At 41.7% G+C, this 17,658-nt stretch overlaps 1 protein-coding gene across 11 annotated transcripts in view; it reads right to left on the bottom strand.

The window, feature by feature from the left end:
• GPAT4 (glycerol-3-phosphate acyltransferase 4) overlaps positions 1–17,658 on the bottom strand; it is a 36,121-nt gene that overhangs the window by 16,589 nt on the left and 1,874 nt on the right. For 9 of the 11 annotated variants that reach the window (XR_011433366.1, XR_011433367.1, XR_011433363.1 and 6 more), the window contains exon 2: positions 5,325–6,332. Coding sequence is in view for 6 of the 11 variants with exons in the window: in XM_023630587.2 (XP_023486355.1) it covers positions 5,325–5,489 (165 nt within the window). In the remaining 5 variants the exon portion in view is untranslated. Of the gene's footprint in view, positions 1–5,324; positions 6,333–15,474; positions 15,576–17,658 lie in introns of all 11 variants that reach the window. The other 2 variants (XM_070253378.1, XM_070253380.1) reach the window with 1 other exon arrangement.

A 17,658-nucleotide genomic window follows, 5' to 3' on the forward strand; every position in this document is an offset into this window, starting at 1 on the left:
CCTCAAAGTCTCCCTATGAACAGACAGACCTGAAATGATAAAACCTAAAACTACTTCCTGTGACCGTCCCCACCACAACCGCATTCTCATCTCCCTCAGTTCATCCTTTAAGTTACTAAAGGTTAAGTTAAAATCAGCCTTCTCACTGGGGTAAGGAGGACAGGCCTGGTTAACATGACCTCTTTCCCTACAACCATGTGAAGTAGGTATTACTACTCCCACTCTCTAGATGAGAAGGCAGATCGGAAAGTCTGACGACAGTTTCAGAGCTGGGAAGAAAAGCCCTGGTATTCAAGCAGAGGGCACTAGACTCAAAAACTCACGCCATCACACCACTGCCCCACCACCTCCAACTTCCTCACAGCCCCCACTCGGTCCCAACTGACTACACTTGGGAGTGTAATGTCAACCAGCTGACAAATGTCCCATCTTCTCTAACCTGACCTGATCAATCCCTTTCACATCAGGCAAGAAAACTCAGGTCATTTATCTTTCTCCTTTATATCCAGGCTTTCTTCTCTGCCCTTTTCCAAATCATTCTCGACTTAGTTGAAAGTCCACTCCTAGGAACTCTACCCCAAATAATACCAACGCCACTGTAGTGAGGGTAAATCTGAAGCACAAACATTAAGATAACTCAAACACTTTAAGTAACATGCTGTCCTCTGCACTCGACCACCTTCAGCAATTTGGCATCAACAGGACCTGCACTGAGTTAAGCTTCCAGGAGAGGGAACAGAACAGACGCTGACCCACCCAGACTCTACATTACCTGCTCGGCAGGTATACCAAGGCTCCTTTATACAGAAAGACGAACTAACAGGGGAAACTAGCTGTTAAGACAGGGCTTACTTAGATCCTCCAAAAGCACAGGTATATGTACTGCATGGACCATTAGATACCCAGTTTTAATAATCTTTATGAAGATTATCTAGTAAAATGTAAAAATGGCTGATAAAATCCCCAAAGAAAACATAGATACAAAATTATACATACATGCTATTAACACAACCATAAAATATGGACACATACTGCCAGAGTGAAAGGTGATGCACACAAAAAATTTTTAAGTTTATAGGCTGTGGGGCATGAATGAATGTTTAAAATTCTTTAATGCTAACTGAAACAAGTCAGATGGAGAAAGACAAATACTGCATGCTTTTACTCATATGTGGAAGATAAAAAACAACAAAAAACAAACATATAGATACAGAGAACAGACTGGTGGTTACCAGAGAGGAAGGGGGATGGGGGAAGGGTGAGAGGGGTAAAGGGGGACATTTGTGTCATGACGGATAGCAACTAGACTTTTGGTGGTGAACACGATATAGTCTACACAGAAGTTGAAATATAATGATGTACACCTGAAATTTACATATTATAAACCAATGTGACCTCAATAAAAAAACAGAATTCTTTAATATTATATTATGTCTGGCTATCTACTGCTATGCAATACAACACTCCATAACTTAGTGGCTTAGACCACCACCACCATTTATTTTGCTTATGAATCTGCAAACTGCACAGTTTGGTATCAGATGAGTGGCTCAAAGGCTGGGGGGCTGGAATCCTCTGAAGGCTTGCTCACTCCTGTGTGTGGCAGTTGATGCTGGTTGTCAGAGCCTTCCAGGGTCTGTGAGCTGAACACCTACATGTAGCCTGGGCTTCCTCACAACATGGTGGCTGGGTTCCAGAGGCAAGCATCCCAAGAGCCAGATAGAAGTTATACTGCCATTTCTAACCTAATCTCATGTCATCCAGTGTCACATTCCACCACGTTCTATTTCTTAGAAACGAGTCCTGAGGCAGGTCCCCATTCAAGAGGAGATCAATCCGACTCCACCTTTTGATGGCAGATGCCAGAATCACTTGAGGAATTTTTTAAAAATGCCCACCCAAACCAATTAAATCAGAATCTCTTGGGAGTGCTCTCCATTCTAGTGCTCTCAAGTAAGTACTTTAAAAATGTTTCCCCAAGTGATTCAAATGTGTAGTTAGCAGGAGAGACCCACAGAACTGGGATGATCTCTGAGCTTCCTTCCACTACAAAATTATATATATATATCATGCCAATTTAGGAAGGGATGAAGAGGTTAAAGAAAGCAAAATAAAGGTCTCTCCTCCACTAAAAAGCACTCACAAGGGCAGGTGTATTTTAGAGACATACATGGATACACAGATGTGTACCTCCCAAGATCTAAAACCAGTTTGGCCAAATCCAACTTCCATCTAATACTACCGCTGATAAAAATCATATTCAGTTCTTACTGTCCATTAAGATAAACTCAGAGCAGTAACACTTCACCAAGGGTGAGAAAAGACTGGACACTCCTGGAGCCCCACCCTATGTCCCTGCTGGTATATACCAGTCCTTTCCAGCCCACTCCTTAGTCTAGCTCATAGCCAAGTTGTAATTGTCCATGAGACTCAACAGGACAGGACCCAGAACCCTTTAAGTGCCAGATATACACTTCTAGGAAATAAGAGGCACAAGTCTAGTTCTTGAAATTTGAAATCTTGAGGTCACAAATGGGTATATACATATATACACATTACTTCCATCACCACTTCTAAATTACCGTGCCTCAAACCAGTGATTTTCAAGATGTAGTCAGCAAAGAGTCTCTGATGGTTCAAGATTACCTGCCTCATGGATTGGCCAACAATATATATTTAGTGAACTTTCCATTGTATAATTATAATCTACAGTACAAGTCGCAAGAATGTATACTTAAAAATATGGTCACAATAAGAAAAATTTACTTGGCTATGTACTTTATTAATTTGGGGGGACATTTTCAAAATGGAGTAGTGAATATACATGGATTCTAGGTCTTCTGTCCTACACAAAGCGATCCAAGCTAAAAAATTTTAGCCATTACAGAAGAACCCTAGGCTGATAATGCCTACTTCTATGCTTTTTTTTTTTTTGAGGAAGATTAGCCCTGAGCTAACATCTGCTGCCAATCCTTCTCTTTTTGCTGAGGAAGACTGGCCCTGAGCTAACATCTGTGCCCATCTTCCTCTACCTTATACGTGGGACGCCTACCACAGCATGGCCTGCCAAGCAATGCCATGTCTGCACCCAGGATCTGAACTGGCAAACCCTGGGCTGCTGAAGCGGAATGTGCAAACTTAACTGCTGTGCCACCGGGCTGGCCCCATTGCCTAGTGGTTCAAGTTCAGCATGCTCTGCCTTGGTGGCCCAGGTCTGCAGATTCAGATCCCATGCACACCACAGACCTACACCGCTCCTCAGCCAATGTTGTGGCAGCAACCCACATTCAAAAGAGAGGAAGACTGGCAATAGATGTTAGCTTAGGGTGACTCTTCTTCAGAAAAAATTAAAAAATTTAAAAAATAATAAAGTATTTCCATAGGTCTATGAATGAATCACTTGCTTATAAACTTGAATGAAAGGTAGACATCCCTCACTGTTGTCTCCTAAAAGTTTATCAGCTGCTCTCCTAACTCTACACTGGTGTGTTTTCACAGTGGCAAAAAGGCATGGGTAGTAAGTTATACGGTCCACAGGAACCCTGGGCTCTACTGAAGATTTTCTCAGACCGAAATTTAAGAAAATCACATTTCCTGATTAATGAAAATACTATACACTAGTAAAGTAGCTAGTCCAAAGACTGATTAGATTACCACTTCTTAAATGTTAATGGGCCCATGAATTACCTGGATCTTGTTGAAATGCAAATTCTAATTCAGGAGGTCTGGAGTGGGCCTGAGACCTCCATTTCTAACCAGGTCTTAGTGATACTCACGGTGGTGGTCTCTGGACCACTCTCTGAGTAGCAGGGAACTAGATAACCCCAGGGATGTAAGTAGTGCTCCAAAATCCTATTATTGAAAATAGCTACCCAAATAAATACATGTACACCACAGCAGCACTACTGACATCAGCCAGAAGGTGGAAATGGCCCGTCAATGGATGAAAGGATAAGCAAATTATAGTACACATACACACTGGAATATTATCAAGCCATCAGAAACAAAGTACTGAAACATCACACCGCGCATCAATCTTAAAACATTATGCTAAACGAAAGAAGCCAGTCAGTCACAAAAGAGCACATTTTATACGATTCCATTAACGTAAAATATCCAGAATAGGTAAATCCAGAGACAGAAGATACACTCATGGTTGCCAGGGGCCGGAGGAGGGGAAAATGGGGGACAACTGCTTAAATGAGTATGGGGTTTCCTTTTAGTGATGAAAAACTTGTGGAACTAGATGGAGGTGGTGGTTACACAACATTGTGAATATAATAAATGCTACTGAATTCTTCACTTTAAAATGGTTAATTCAATGCTATGTCAATTTCACCTCAACTTTTTAAAACGTGAAAAAAGTCCTATTCTTATAGGAATATTAAATACCAAAACCCAAGATTCAATAACATACATAAAAAATATTTCCCACTGTAATGTAATATTTCATACAGCTCACTTATCTGAGTCTCTATTTCTTCACTGATAAAATGTTACTGCAGAATTACAAGGAACCAAAGGAAAATGGATGAAATTATTCTGATACCATAAGAATGAACAAATAATACTGTATTATTTTTACTATTATGAGTGCATTTCTCAAATTATACATGGTCTCAGTTGTGGAAAAGAATACCTCACGATTTGGTGACCACTGAAAACAGATATTACTAATAAGTTACCAGATCTCTGAACAGATATTTAAAGTCTGTGGCATAGATCAACATCCAGGCACTACCACTTCTCATCCATCCCCTTGGCATTGTGACCAGTTCTGTTCAGTGGGAGATAGTTAAGTTCTGACATATGTTAAGAAATTTATTATCCCTCTCCTCTATCTTTAAGAAAATCTAACAACTCATCAAATGCCCTTTTCTGTTCCTTCTTTTTGTCTAAATGCAAGAACCTATTTAAGATAAATGTGTGAAAGAGAGAAAAGACTCTCTCATACTATCAGTGAGGGAAAATGTCAGCAGCAGCTTTGTGCTTCACTATCTGTAACATATGAGAAGGGAGAGTCTGGCAGTGATTTTTCCTTTAATTCTAAGCCCCTCTCTTTCAAGTAGACAGGCCAGGTGTGGAGTCATGGAACAGGCTCCTCTGCACAGAAGAATCACACACACAAGCACCTCAGCTCAAAAAGAAAGACTGCTACGGGCTGTCACATGTACACACTTAGCTATTCTTTTTACCCGAATGCCATTTCCCATCCTCCCTACCTTCTCCATGTCAACAGAAATAAAAATCAACCAGATAACTTTTTGCTGAGGGCACTTCTTCCCTCCTCTGTGAAGGAACCACTTGTAAACAGGACCACTCACCGCGAAGATTTTTAACAAAGTTTTCATGTAGAGCTTTCGGATACCAAAGGAGACTCCAAAAATGGCAGGGACTATGATGAAAACGAGGAGGAGGGTGAAGAGGACAGTCAGGGAGATGCCCAGAAGGTTGACAATCAGGCTATCAAAAGGCAGCAACAGGAACATGGTGGAGGATCCAGGCAAGGCCAAGGCCCTCCTCCCCAAGAACAAACCACAGCCTTCAGATGGTCCTCTCAGACAGCAAGAGCCCGGGAAAGGGAGCAAGTCCCCAAAGGATAACAAACTCCATTCCAAAGTTCATATCATTTGACGGCCTGAAGAGTAAGTTTGCGAGGAGGAGGATAGTAAGAAGGGCCACAGGAGGCAGCCCAAAAATGCCAGCTCTCTCCAGAATAGACGGGCTTGCAGGGGAATGAGGCAGAATCAATCTTCAGGGTAAGCATCCGTGTCCAGGCTGAGTTTCTGTGAAAGTGAGCAGTGAAGGAGGGATCTCTGTCCTGCTACCCTTACGCTGCTTTCGGCAGCTTTATTTTTTTCCTGCCCAAGAGCATTTAGCAGATAAATCTGTCCTGAAGACCCGTCACTGCCAGAAGTACCAAGAAGAGTTCAACCTGGTGCCAGAAAAATCCTAGTAACTCCTGTGGAGGGGTGGCTGCTGGCACTTCACACGGAAGGCCACTGAACTTGAATATGTGGAAATTAAATAATTGTTTTACTCAAATTTCCTTCATAAGCTGAAAATGTGTTCATTGTAGAGAGTTCACATCTGGCTCCATTCTTCCTCTGGAGGCTCCTGGTGCGTGCTGCTTCCAGGACCCTCCCACCTGGAGAGCTACAGTCTTTGCCAGGAGGACATAAATGCTGGCACACAATGTCTCATGCTGCCCGCGGTGACTGTAATTCCAGACGCGTCTGGCATTGGTTTCCTCTGGATATTCTTCTCCCTAAGGCCCCCTTCTTAGAGGTGACCTGGGTTCTTGGTAAGAAGTTGCTTACACGCTGCCAAAGCTGGGGGTGGAAACAGAAACACCGTCAGTCACACAAACCAAGAGGAGAAACACCAAGGTGCTTTGGGGATGGGGGCTGTTACAGGCTGTGCCCAGAGTCAGTGCCAGCTTCCACAGTCATCAAGAGCAAAGCGATGGTGTGGAGCAACAAGCGGCAGACATGGACGTGGGACGAAAACAAACACGTTTCATATAGTTTTCAACTCCAAACTGCGGCCACTCAAACTTTCTGAATAGAAAATATATGGAAATAAGACACATTTCAAAAGATAAAGACAGTATACCGTGAAAGTAGATTTCCCTCCTACCTGTCCCCCAGCTACCCAGAGTTCTTATCCACAGATGCAAGCATATTACCAGCTCCCTACTCTTCCCGAGATATTCTATGCCTATACAAGGAAATCATAATTGATCCCTTCTACTGCCCCCCACCTGCAACAATAATCATGGCATACTATGAACACTGTTCTTCACCTTGCTTTGTTTTGTTTCTTTTGCTTAACGTATCTTGGAAGTGTTCCTTCAGCACACACAGCGCTCCCTCACTCTTTACTGGTACATAGTTTTCCACTGTAAGAATGTACCATAATGTAGTTAACTGGTTTCCTGAGGTTGGACACCAATGTTTCCACTTTTCTGTTGTTATAAATAATGTGTGTATACAGGATTTAGCATACAAAATGCACATGCAAATATATTTTCAGGATAAATTCCTATAAATGGAATTGCAGGGGAAAAGAAATATACAGTTTTAATTTTACAAGATATTGTCACATTTTCAACATGGAGATTAAACTCCTCCAGCCTATCTCCCCACACTAGCCACTGTTTTTTTTTTTAAGACTATTTTTTAAGAGCAGCTTTGGGTTCACAGCAAAATTAAGAGGAAGGTACAAAGATTTCCCATATACCCTCCCCCCACACATGCACAGCCTCCCCCAGCATCAACATCCCCACCAGAGTGGTGCCTGTGTTACAACTGATGGACCTACATTAACATCACAATCGCCCAGAGTCCACAGTTTACATTAGGGTTACTCTTGGTGTTGTCTATGGGTTTGGACAAATGTATAACACCATGCATCCATCTTGATAGCATCATACAGAGTATTTTCACTGCTCTAAAGATCCTCTGTGCTCCAATTATTCAGCCTTCCTTGCCCTCACCCCTAGGAATCACTCATCTTTTTACCGTGTCCATAGTTCTGCCGTTTCCAGAAGATCATACAGTTGTAATCCAATAGTACGCAGCCTTTTCAGACTGGCTTCTTTCACTTACTTTGGCCACTCATTTTCAATATTCCACTACTTCAAATAACTTACAAAAGTATTCCAATTTTCTATTACTCATTCCTAACCACCAGTTACCAATGCAAGTCCGGAACCACGGAGCATCTATTGAGTTTCTTCTAGCTTCACACTAGTCACCTTCTGGCTCTGTTCCAACATATTTAGAAGGCCAAGAAACTGAACAAGTGAACAGGTTACTGACTTCACCTTCAATTTTGTTCACTGCTTTATAGAACTCAATGCCCCTTCACATGTTATCTCATAACCTGTCAACACGTATTATTTTTATTTACCAATTAGGAAACTGAGTGAGGGAGACAGATCCAGTTCTTCTGACTCCTAATTCAGTACTGCTCCCATTACATTCCCACACATCTAGTGATTAAATTAACAGGACATGGTATTTCAGCAGCGCTGAGTCACAAATACTAATACAAATACTTGATCAAATACAAATACTTGATACTTGTTTCTGATCCTCCACTTTCACTGCTAACATTTACTGAAAGCTAGCATGACAGACACTGAGCTAATATAATAAGCATTTTACATATACTATCCTCACTCAATTCTCACAACAACCCCACGGTGGAGTTATCATTATCACCGCTATTTACAAGTGAGGGAACTGGGCTCAGAGGATTCCGTTCCCCAGGATCACATAGCTAGCAGGTGGTAGAGTAGGAATTTGGACAAGTGCATGTGTCTCATAGACCATGCTCTTTAACCACTGTGTCTTCCTCTCCCCCAAACTACTGTGAAATAAATTAACACTTCCTTCATGCCAGGCCTGCTCTATAGAACTTACTGCGATCAGAGAAAAACCACAAGACAAATCTGGATTCATGTATCAGAATCTGGTGTTCTCAGAATCCAAAGTACAAATCTGCTCTTTCATTTTTATAAACTGGCCAAACTGATTGCACATGCCAGATTTCCAACTACATCCTAGCAAAGGTTCAGGAAATTACATGTATTTCTGAGACTTAACCAATTTAACACGCTGAGTCACTGTATTCCTTAAACCTATCTAATTCCAGCCTAATTCTAGGGCCACACCTCCGTTCCACTCTTCCATCCCTGTCTCCCTTAGCCAGCACTCCTGTAGCAAAGATGCAGCGCGATCCCTCTGGCCCACTGGACAGCTGCTGTCTCACTGGCCAAGGTCACCTTGAGTTCCGAGGACCCAAAGTGACTGACACTAGGGTCACTCTGACTTCCCACGCCAGAATTTAGATCCCTTTCTTTGGATCAAAACCAACTGAGAATTCCCAAGGTTATTCTGGTTCACGTCCCCAAAACATTAAACACGTTTAGCATTAAACTAAGTTCTTCACCTAGCTCAGAGGTTGGCCAACCACAGCCCATGCGCTGAATCTGGCTACAGTCTGTTTTCATAAGGCTCATGACCTAGCAATAGTTTTTCTATCTTTAAAGAACTGTGAAAAACAAAGAATATGCGACAGACACCATGGCCTACAAAGCCTAATTATTTACTACCTGACCCTTTCAGAAACAGTTTGCCGACCATGACCCAGCTGCACTTTCCCGCATCAGAGGCCGCGAACTCCCCTTGTTGTCCCGCCCCACCCTTGAGTTCTCGCCCCACCCTTGAGTTCTCGTTTACAAGCTGGCTCCAGAACAGAGAACAGTAAACTAGCCAAACAAGTTATGTGGCCAACACTAAGCAATCCTCACAAAAATTCTGAGAAGTAGAGATAAAAAGCAAGTAAACTGTGGCTAGTAAGCAGGGTTCCAAACATCTTGCTGGATCAGCACAGCAGTAGGTAAAGCCACAGGTCACTGCATCTTAGGCCTCAACAGACTGTACCTCTGGAAACACCAGAAAATCACACCCGTCCGAACTCAATCACACCACAATTCCTAGATAACTGCTCATTTAGGAGAGGCTATCACTTTGCCTCAAGTAAATATAAACATGACTCCTGATGGGGTTCAGGGCAGGCCACCCCAAGATGCACCACTCTGTTATGCAGATTATTTCGAGCTGAAGACGATAAAGGCTCAGACTCAGCAAGGAACATTCGACTTTTCCCTCTAACTGCCTGAAAGAAGTTTAAAATAAAGGCCCGTCCCCAGGACAGGCCATAATCTAGGTAACTCTGGGTTTCGGTAGACTGGGAGGATCCTTGCTAAGCCCACTCTTCTCAAGGTTCTATTTACCAAACATTTGCTTTTCCGTTTCCATGCGGGTTGCCTTCCTCCCCTTTGAAGACCCAAACCACTACCCCAAACGTCCTCCTTGTCTGTAGCTGAAGATACTTACACAGGTAGCCTCGGCCAGTTGGCTGAGTTGCTCAGTTTGCCGGAGCCTCTCCTATGTATACATGTTATACGGCTTTGTTTCATTTTCTCCTGTCATTCTGTCTCATGTGAATTTAATTTGTTGTCCGGCCAGAGGGACCCAGAGTGGGCGGAGGAAATGTCTTCCTCCCCTACACTCCTTAGGCATGAGGCCGGGGAAGCCATTAACTCCGAGGAATATTTACTCATTCTCTTAACTTCCACAGCTTTCAGCCAAACTCACTGAGACTTATTTGGATCAAAGTTCCCCCCAAAACCCAAAGGGTCCAGAGAAAAACATAAGAACCAACTAGTTCTGACCCTTTTAGGAGGGAAGATGGCTTCATCCTAGGAAGGTGACAGAGCCCATCGCTAAGCTAAACAAACTCTTCAACCCACTGAACAGCAAACCTAGGCCTTTAGGGCCTCAAATGACCCGATTCCCAGGGCTCCTCAGTTCCCATTCATTCAGATATTCACTGGGCGCATACTACGGGCCACACATTATATCAGGTGTTAGGTATTTAGTGATGAACAAAAACACCTAGAGAAAAGAACGAAGAAAATAAGCATACACAAGGCCATAATTTCCCACTTTGACGACGGTTAACAAGGAAAAGAAGAGAGTCCTGGAAGAGAAAATAACTAAGAGAACTTACAAATTTAAATTGGGGCATCTAAACCAATTCTGACCCAATCACAAGGCAAGGACTATTATGATTCCCAACTGCAGAATCAAATACTTCCTTCAGCCAGCTGTGACACATCCTAATTCAGGAGAACTTGACTAGCAGAACGTGTCCAGAGAGACACCACATACCAACGCAAAAGGAAGAATGTACGCCCCATTTTATTAAAAGTAAACGCTTAGGCAACATGGGGATAACGCACTTTTAAATCGTACTGAGCACAGTGTCGGTCACACATTAGATGCTACATATTATCATTTCCTTATGATCAGAAGAAACCCAGAGCACTGTCTTCAGTTCTAGGTACCAAACTTTAAGAGGGCTACATAGAGAGGATGGCATTTCACAGCATGTCACAAAACCCACAAGCCAAAAAATACCATGTGCCTAGCAAGCACTAAGTGCTCAACAAGGTTAGCTGTAAAGCAGTGAAATACGAATTAAAACCATAGTGAGGTGCCAAAAAACTTTTTAGAAACCACCATATTGGTGAAAATGAGAAAATATCCTCAAATACTGCTGGTTGGAGTGTAAAACAGTACAATCTCTATGGAGAACAACTCAGCAATTGGCATCAGAATTTCACACACACATAACCTTAGATTCAGCAATTCCGCTTCTAAAGATTTATCCTGAAGATAAGTTAGAACAACAGTTATCAACCAGGGACAATTTCTTACTTCCTTGGGGGACAACTGGTAATATCGGCAGACATTTTTGTTTATCACAATTTGGGATTGGGGTGCTACTGGCGTTGTGCATAGAAGACAGGGAGGTGATAAACATTCTATAAGGGACAGGCCAGCTCCTATAACAAAGAATTATCCAGCCCCAAATGTCAACAGCGCTGAGGGTGACAAAGCCTGTACTGAAGCATGTGCAAAATGATCTATGTGCGCAGTTACTGACTGCAGCATTGTTTGTAATATCAAAAGAAACATCAATGTCCATTAACAGAGGAAACAACGGAATACTATTCATCTGTTAAAAAACAAGATAGAAAGACATCTACGTATGCACTGATAAGAAACAATCTCCCAGTTAGATGCAGAACAATGTCCACAATAAATACCAATTGTGAGGGAGGGAGGAAAAGGAAAAATATATACAGTTTATATGTATTTGCAAAGATACATATCTCTGAAAAGATACACCACAGACTGGCTACAGTGGCTGCCTCTAGGGATGGAAGGGAGAGGTCACTGTTCGTCTTTTTGGTATCTTTAAAATTGTATTTGTCACTTTGAATAGGTAATAGCCTTATGGTTCAAAAATCCAAAGAAACACACCAAGGTTTGAATCTTTACTTTATCACTTACCTAGTAGTGTGTGTGTGACTTTGGGTTATTTAATCTCTTTAAGCTTCTATTCAACAAAATCCTATGAAAAGGACTGTTCAAAAGATTACAAGACAATACACATATGGCACTTTTCACATGCCTAGAACAAGGTAAATGCTCCATTATTACTACTATTCTAAGCTCCTGTTACTAGGGAGGAGGAGGGGCATTCCAAGGTATTTCCAAAGAAGTCATAACATCACACTAATGAGAAATCTGTTTTCCACTACCACTTCTACCTAAAGGTGTTTAAAATCCCCTAAAATGGCTGGAGCATGTCAACCAACCCAGAAACTGCATGTGGCCTGAAACTGAGGCAAAACACAGCTGCAGCCAATGTCTGCAGAGCACAGTGAGGGGAAACAAAACCTCTGCAGAAATCAGGAAAAATAAATGTTTGATGCTTAAAGATGGCACTCTACGCGAGTGCACCAGCAAAGACTAAGACTGTCACAGTATTTTTGAGTCAATAAAGCAGACATCCATACAAACATGGCAGGGATGGGAGCAGTGTGGGCCCTCAGAAGACCGAGCCAGAACCATTCCTTTGGCCACTCCTGGCAGCACTGATTCTCCACCGAGGATGCACACTTGGATCACCTGGGCCTCGGCCCAGATGAAATAAATCAGAACCTCCTTGGGTGAGACCTGGATTTGTTTTTAAGAGACTTGAGTGATTCTAATGGGCAGCCAGAGTTGAGAACTACTAGGTTAAGGATTCTTACCAGTTACCCCAGCAAAGAAGTGGAAACTGAGAAGACAATTACTATCTATCTCTGATTACAAACTACCCATAAGTAAATAAACTGTACCTAGTTCTCTAAATAAAAAAAGAGGGAGCAACAGCAGACAAACTGAAGACTTCCATGAGAGAATTGATGAGAAGATCTAAAACTACATCACAGAATCATGAAAAGAGGCCGTTGAGCATTCGAGAGCACTCAGAAGATCAGATCAAGTGGGCTGTCTTCCAGAAAAGGCAGACATGCTCTGGACACCCTGAGACAAGAGAATTGGTATTATGGTTGGTAGTGAAAGGGGTGTAAATTTTAGCTAGAATATTAAGAATCTAACCCTCACACTACTGGTGGGAATGTAAGATGGTACAACCACGTTGGGAAACAGTCCGGCAATTCCTCAAATGGTTAAAATCGTCACATCAGAGGAGCAGTAAAGCATGACAGTTAAACATACAGGGAACCACGCAAGCTGCAGTCGAAACTAGCCTCCATTACCTTGGAGCTGTGCGACCTGCGGAAAACAAATGAACTTTCCGAGCTTCAGTTTTCTCATCTGCAAAATGGGAATAACATGCATCCTGTGGTATTGCTGTGAAGACTGCGGACGATAACGCCTATCAAGCTACAGCGTTGTGCTCAGCACCAAGTGCTCAATAAACAGAAGCTACTACTAATTAATCATCACTACAAAGCAGTAACAAAACGGTAACAAACTGAAACTCTATTAGTCAATCATTGAGAATTCTGGTCCAACCTGTTCTTATGGCTCAAATAACTGAGCCTTGGATTAAATGACCAGGACAAGTCACAAACTTGGCCAGTAACAAGATGCAGAGCTAGAACTCAGATCTGATCCCTGGTCTTATGGCCTTTTTGCTCCAGAGGCTGACCTCTCACCACTTTGGGGTGGGTTATACCTCAGAGAAAAGCCATCCATTTTCCTAGTTTACTCTGACAGGACACAGACTCATCAAATTCTGATGTGACAGTAAATAAACAAACATTTGCGCAAACACAGAGGAAATGCATGCTGGTGTGAATTTAATGTCATGTGTACCAGAGTAGTGGGGTATAAGAAATTTGCTCAAACAGGATGCTGCTAATTAGGAGGAAAACGTATAATGTTTCCAAAGAGACAGGGCAGCACTCAGAGCTGCTAGGTTAAGTAAATCTGAAGTGTTGAAAAACTAAGAATATACACTCAGCTGACGTCAACCCTGGATAAAACAAATGGTCAAGACAAAGCCAGGACACAAGAGACTAAAGGATGACTCAGCTCACGAGGAAGAAGTCAGGAATATGGTCAGTTTCAGGGACTTGGTCTTAACTAAGGTCATTCTGACTTTAAGTACTTTCTTCTTGCCTAGAAAGGCCTAGCTTGAGTAGGAACTGGGTAATAAGCAACATGGTACCAAGTTCACCCCAAATCAACCTAAGTCTTCAAAGCTGGAAAAGAAAAAAAGGACAAAGGATATAGGATATTTTGATATTCGGGGCCACCAGTTTAAGGAAGGACAGTTTGATTTGCTGAGGCTGTAAGACACAAGACCTCTCACTCCTGACCTGAGAGCTCTATTACAACATCAGCGCTCTTACATTCGAGTGTTAGATACGTAACTAGGGGCAACTTCGTGGCCTTTTTCTTTTAAGGATCTTTTTTGTCTGGTTTATTTCACTCAGCATGATTATTCTGAGCTGTACTCCACCATATAAATATACCATAATTTGTTTATTCATTCACCTCTTGATGGACATCTGGGTTATTTCAGTCTGGAACTGATACAAATAAAGCTGCTAGCGATAAGTCTTTGTACGGACATAGACCTTCATTTGTCTTGGGTAAATACCTAGGAGTGGAATGCCTAAGTAAGGTAGGCGTATGTTTACCTTGTTATGAAACTGCCAAACTGCTTTCTAAACTGGTTGTGCCCTTTCCCATTCTCACCAGCAGCGTATGGAAGTTCCATTTGCTCTACATCCTCACCAACACTTGATGTGATCAGTCTTTTGAATTTTAGACATACTAACAGACGTGAGGTGGTATCTGGTAGTTTTGATTTGCATTTCCCTAATGACCTAATGGTACTGAGCATCTTTTCATGTGCTTATTTGCCAACCATAAATCTTCTTTGGTGAATTGTTCAAATCTGTTGTCTGTTTTTTAGTAGCTTGTTTTATTATTGAGTTTTATTACTAGCCATTTTTTTTTTTTTTAAAGATTTTTTTATTTTTTCCTTTTTCTCCCCAAAGCCCCCCGGTACATAGTTGTATATTCTTTGTTGTGGGTCCTTCTAGTTGTGGCATGTGGGACGCTGCCTCAGCGTGGTTTGATGAGCAGTGTCATGTCCGCGCCCAGGATTCGAACCAACGAAACACTGGGCCGCCTGCAGCGGAGCGTGCGAACTTAACCGCTCGGCCACGGGGCCAGCCCCATTACTAGCCATTTTTTAAGTCAAGGTTTCCCCCCCAATGACTAAGCAGTCGTATTAAAATGAGACAGCATTCCTACTGAACTGTACTTTTAAAATGGTTAAGATGGTTAAAAAAATGAGGAGGCTGATCCCACAGGCAAAAAAGCATAATAATGAGAAAGCACTTCATCATGAAGGTACAAAATTCGTGCAACATCAGACTTCTCTGTTCAACTTGCCAAAAACTCAAAACAATCCTGTTTGTACGAGGAAAAATCACTAAAACATGAAAGAAAAAAACTAAAGACCAAAACCACAAACTCTAACCTCACAACTGAATATCACCAAGAACACAAAATGCTCCTTCACCTTTGTGTGCAGCTGACCGTGATTCTCTGCTGTCCAACACAGCAGCCAAGACCACGTGACTCTTGAGCACTTGGAATGTGGCCAGTCCAAACTGAAATGTGCTGTAAACGTAAAATATACACTAGATTTCAATGACAATGTGAAAAAAAGAAAGTAAAAGAACTCATTAACAGCATGTATATTTTTTACATGTTGAAGTGATATTCTAGATAATCTGGAATAAATAAAATATGTTATTAAAATTATCTTCACCTGTTTCTTTTTACTTTTTTAAAGTGGCTACTGTGAAATTTAAAATTATGTATGTGGCTTGTATTATATTCCTATTGTGTAGCACTGATCAAAGCAGACCCTGAAAACAATATATCTCCAACTGGGAAGGAAAAAAATATGCACATATATTTTTTCCTTCCCTATTCCTCTGAGGTGTGAAGAAAACAGTACAATGGAAGGGTGCACAACTGGAACTCAGTCTTCCTAGGTTTGAGGCATAGTTCTGTTACTATCTGATCTACGTGACCTTGAATAAGTCATTCAGCTTCCCTGAATTTAAGTTTCCTCACCAGTTTGGGGGGCTTTTTTTGCTGAGGAACCTCAAGTCGCCCTGAGCTAATATCTGTTGCCAATCTTCCCCTTTCCTTTTTTTTTCATGTGAGGTCTCACCACAGCATGGCCACTGACAGACAAGTGGTGTGGTTCCATGCCCAGGAACCGAACCCAGGCTACTGAAGTGGAGCATGCTGAACTTTAACTGCCAGGCCACTGGCGCTGGCCCAGTTTTTTGTTTTTTAATTCAAAAAGTCAACAAAAATGTACCATGCTCCTACTTTTTAGAAAGCATTATTCTGGTATGGCAGATCTTGAGCTTAGGCTTTACTAGGAGGTGCAATACAAACACACTAACTACTATTATACAAGACAAAATTTAGAAAGTGCTGAAAGAAAGCAGACCGGCCTCTGTGACTGTGCGGCAGGTGCGTGTGTATGTATATGTTTTAAAGGAGAAAGAGTACCTTAAAGGAGTTAGGAAAAAACTTATAACACTTGTACTAAAGTTCTCTGCTCTTAACAAGGACTCACCATGCTATAGTAAGCATTATAAAGTAGCTTGTGAGACATGGAATTGATAATATTTCGTCAAGTTTTCTCCATGAACATGATGACACAGTAAGAAGTAAATGACATGCCATAATGAGGTCCTATTTTAAGTGAAGAAACAATTCTGCAGTACAGCTCAAGCTTAACTGTATCTCCAGAAAGCAAGAGATTTTTAAAAGTAAAAGGTAACTTTTTGTGATAGGCACACAGATGAGAGAAATAATTTATTTTTTAGCAGAAACCAGTTAGCAAGTTAGGCTAGAATCCTGAACGACGAACCACAGCACTCTTTCCAACACCACAAACACAAAAAAACCTCCACGTGAAACATACAATCCCCACGACCACCCCAGCCCTGGGGGCCGTCTTTAGGGGTAATAATTTACCGAGACACCCAGATACTGTTATTTCAGCAGTATTTCCATAAACTGGATGTGTGACAACTGCTGTACTTAGGTCACAAGTCACACAGGAAAAGTCCATTCTGAAAGTAAATTTATGAACCATTATGTTACATCATATAAATTGAATTTATAAGCAAACTCAAAGATGCCCTTGTTCACAGCATTCTTTGTAGGTAGAATATCCCCATTGGAAAGGTAAGAAAACTGAGGAACAAGTACCGAATTTACTTCTTTCTTGAGACAAGAAAATTTAATAGCATAAAGTGTGCTGGGAAATGCATACCATGGTTTTGTTAAGGGGAAAAAAAAAAGCCTAATCCATGACCAGTCCAGGCAGGATTCTCATCTGCTAATGGCAAGAAAGCACCTTTTACGGGAGGGTGCTAATGGTGTCTGCTATCAGGAGCAAAACATAGGGGTGTACTCTAAATCACCCCAGTTTCCCTAACTCTTCACAAAATAGCTGTGAATGTTACCTAAATCTTTTAAAGTTTGTCCTTATTCTCAGTCTGGTATTCCAATTGTAAGGTTAGAATTTTCCCATGTTTCCTAAAAGCTATGATTAGAACTTCTCATTTGTCCCAAATGGAGTTTCAGAAATAATTTAAGGCATATCCCCAAGTTTTATTATTCCAGAATCTGGTATGAAAGTTCATATCTACCCATCCCTGCCCTTCACTGT

This window comes from Equus caballus, chromosome 27 (assembly GCF_041296265.1).
Source record: "Equus caballus isolate H_3958 breed thoroughbred chromosome 27, TB-T2T, whole genome shotgun sequence".
Taxonomy (NCBI): Eukaryota; Metazoa; Chordata; class Mammalia; order Perissodactyla; family Equidae; genus Equus; species Equus caballus.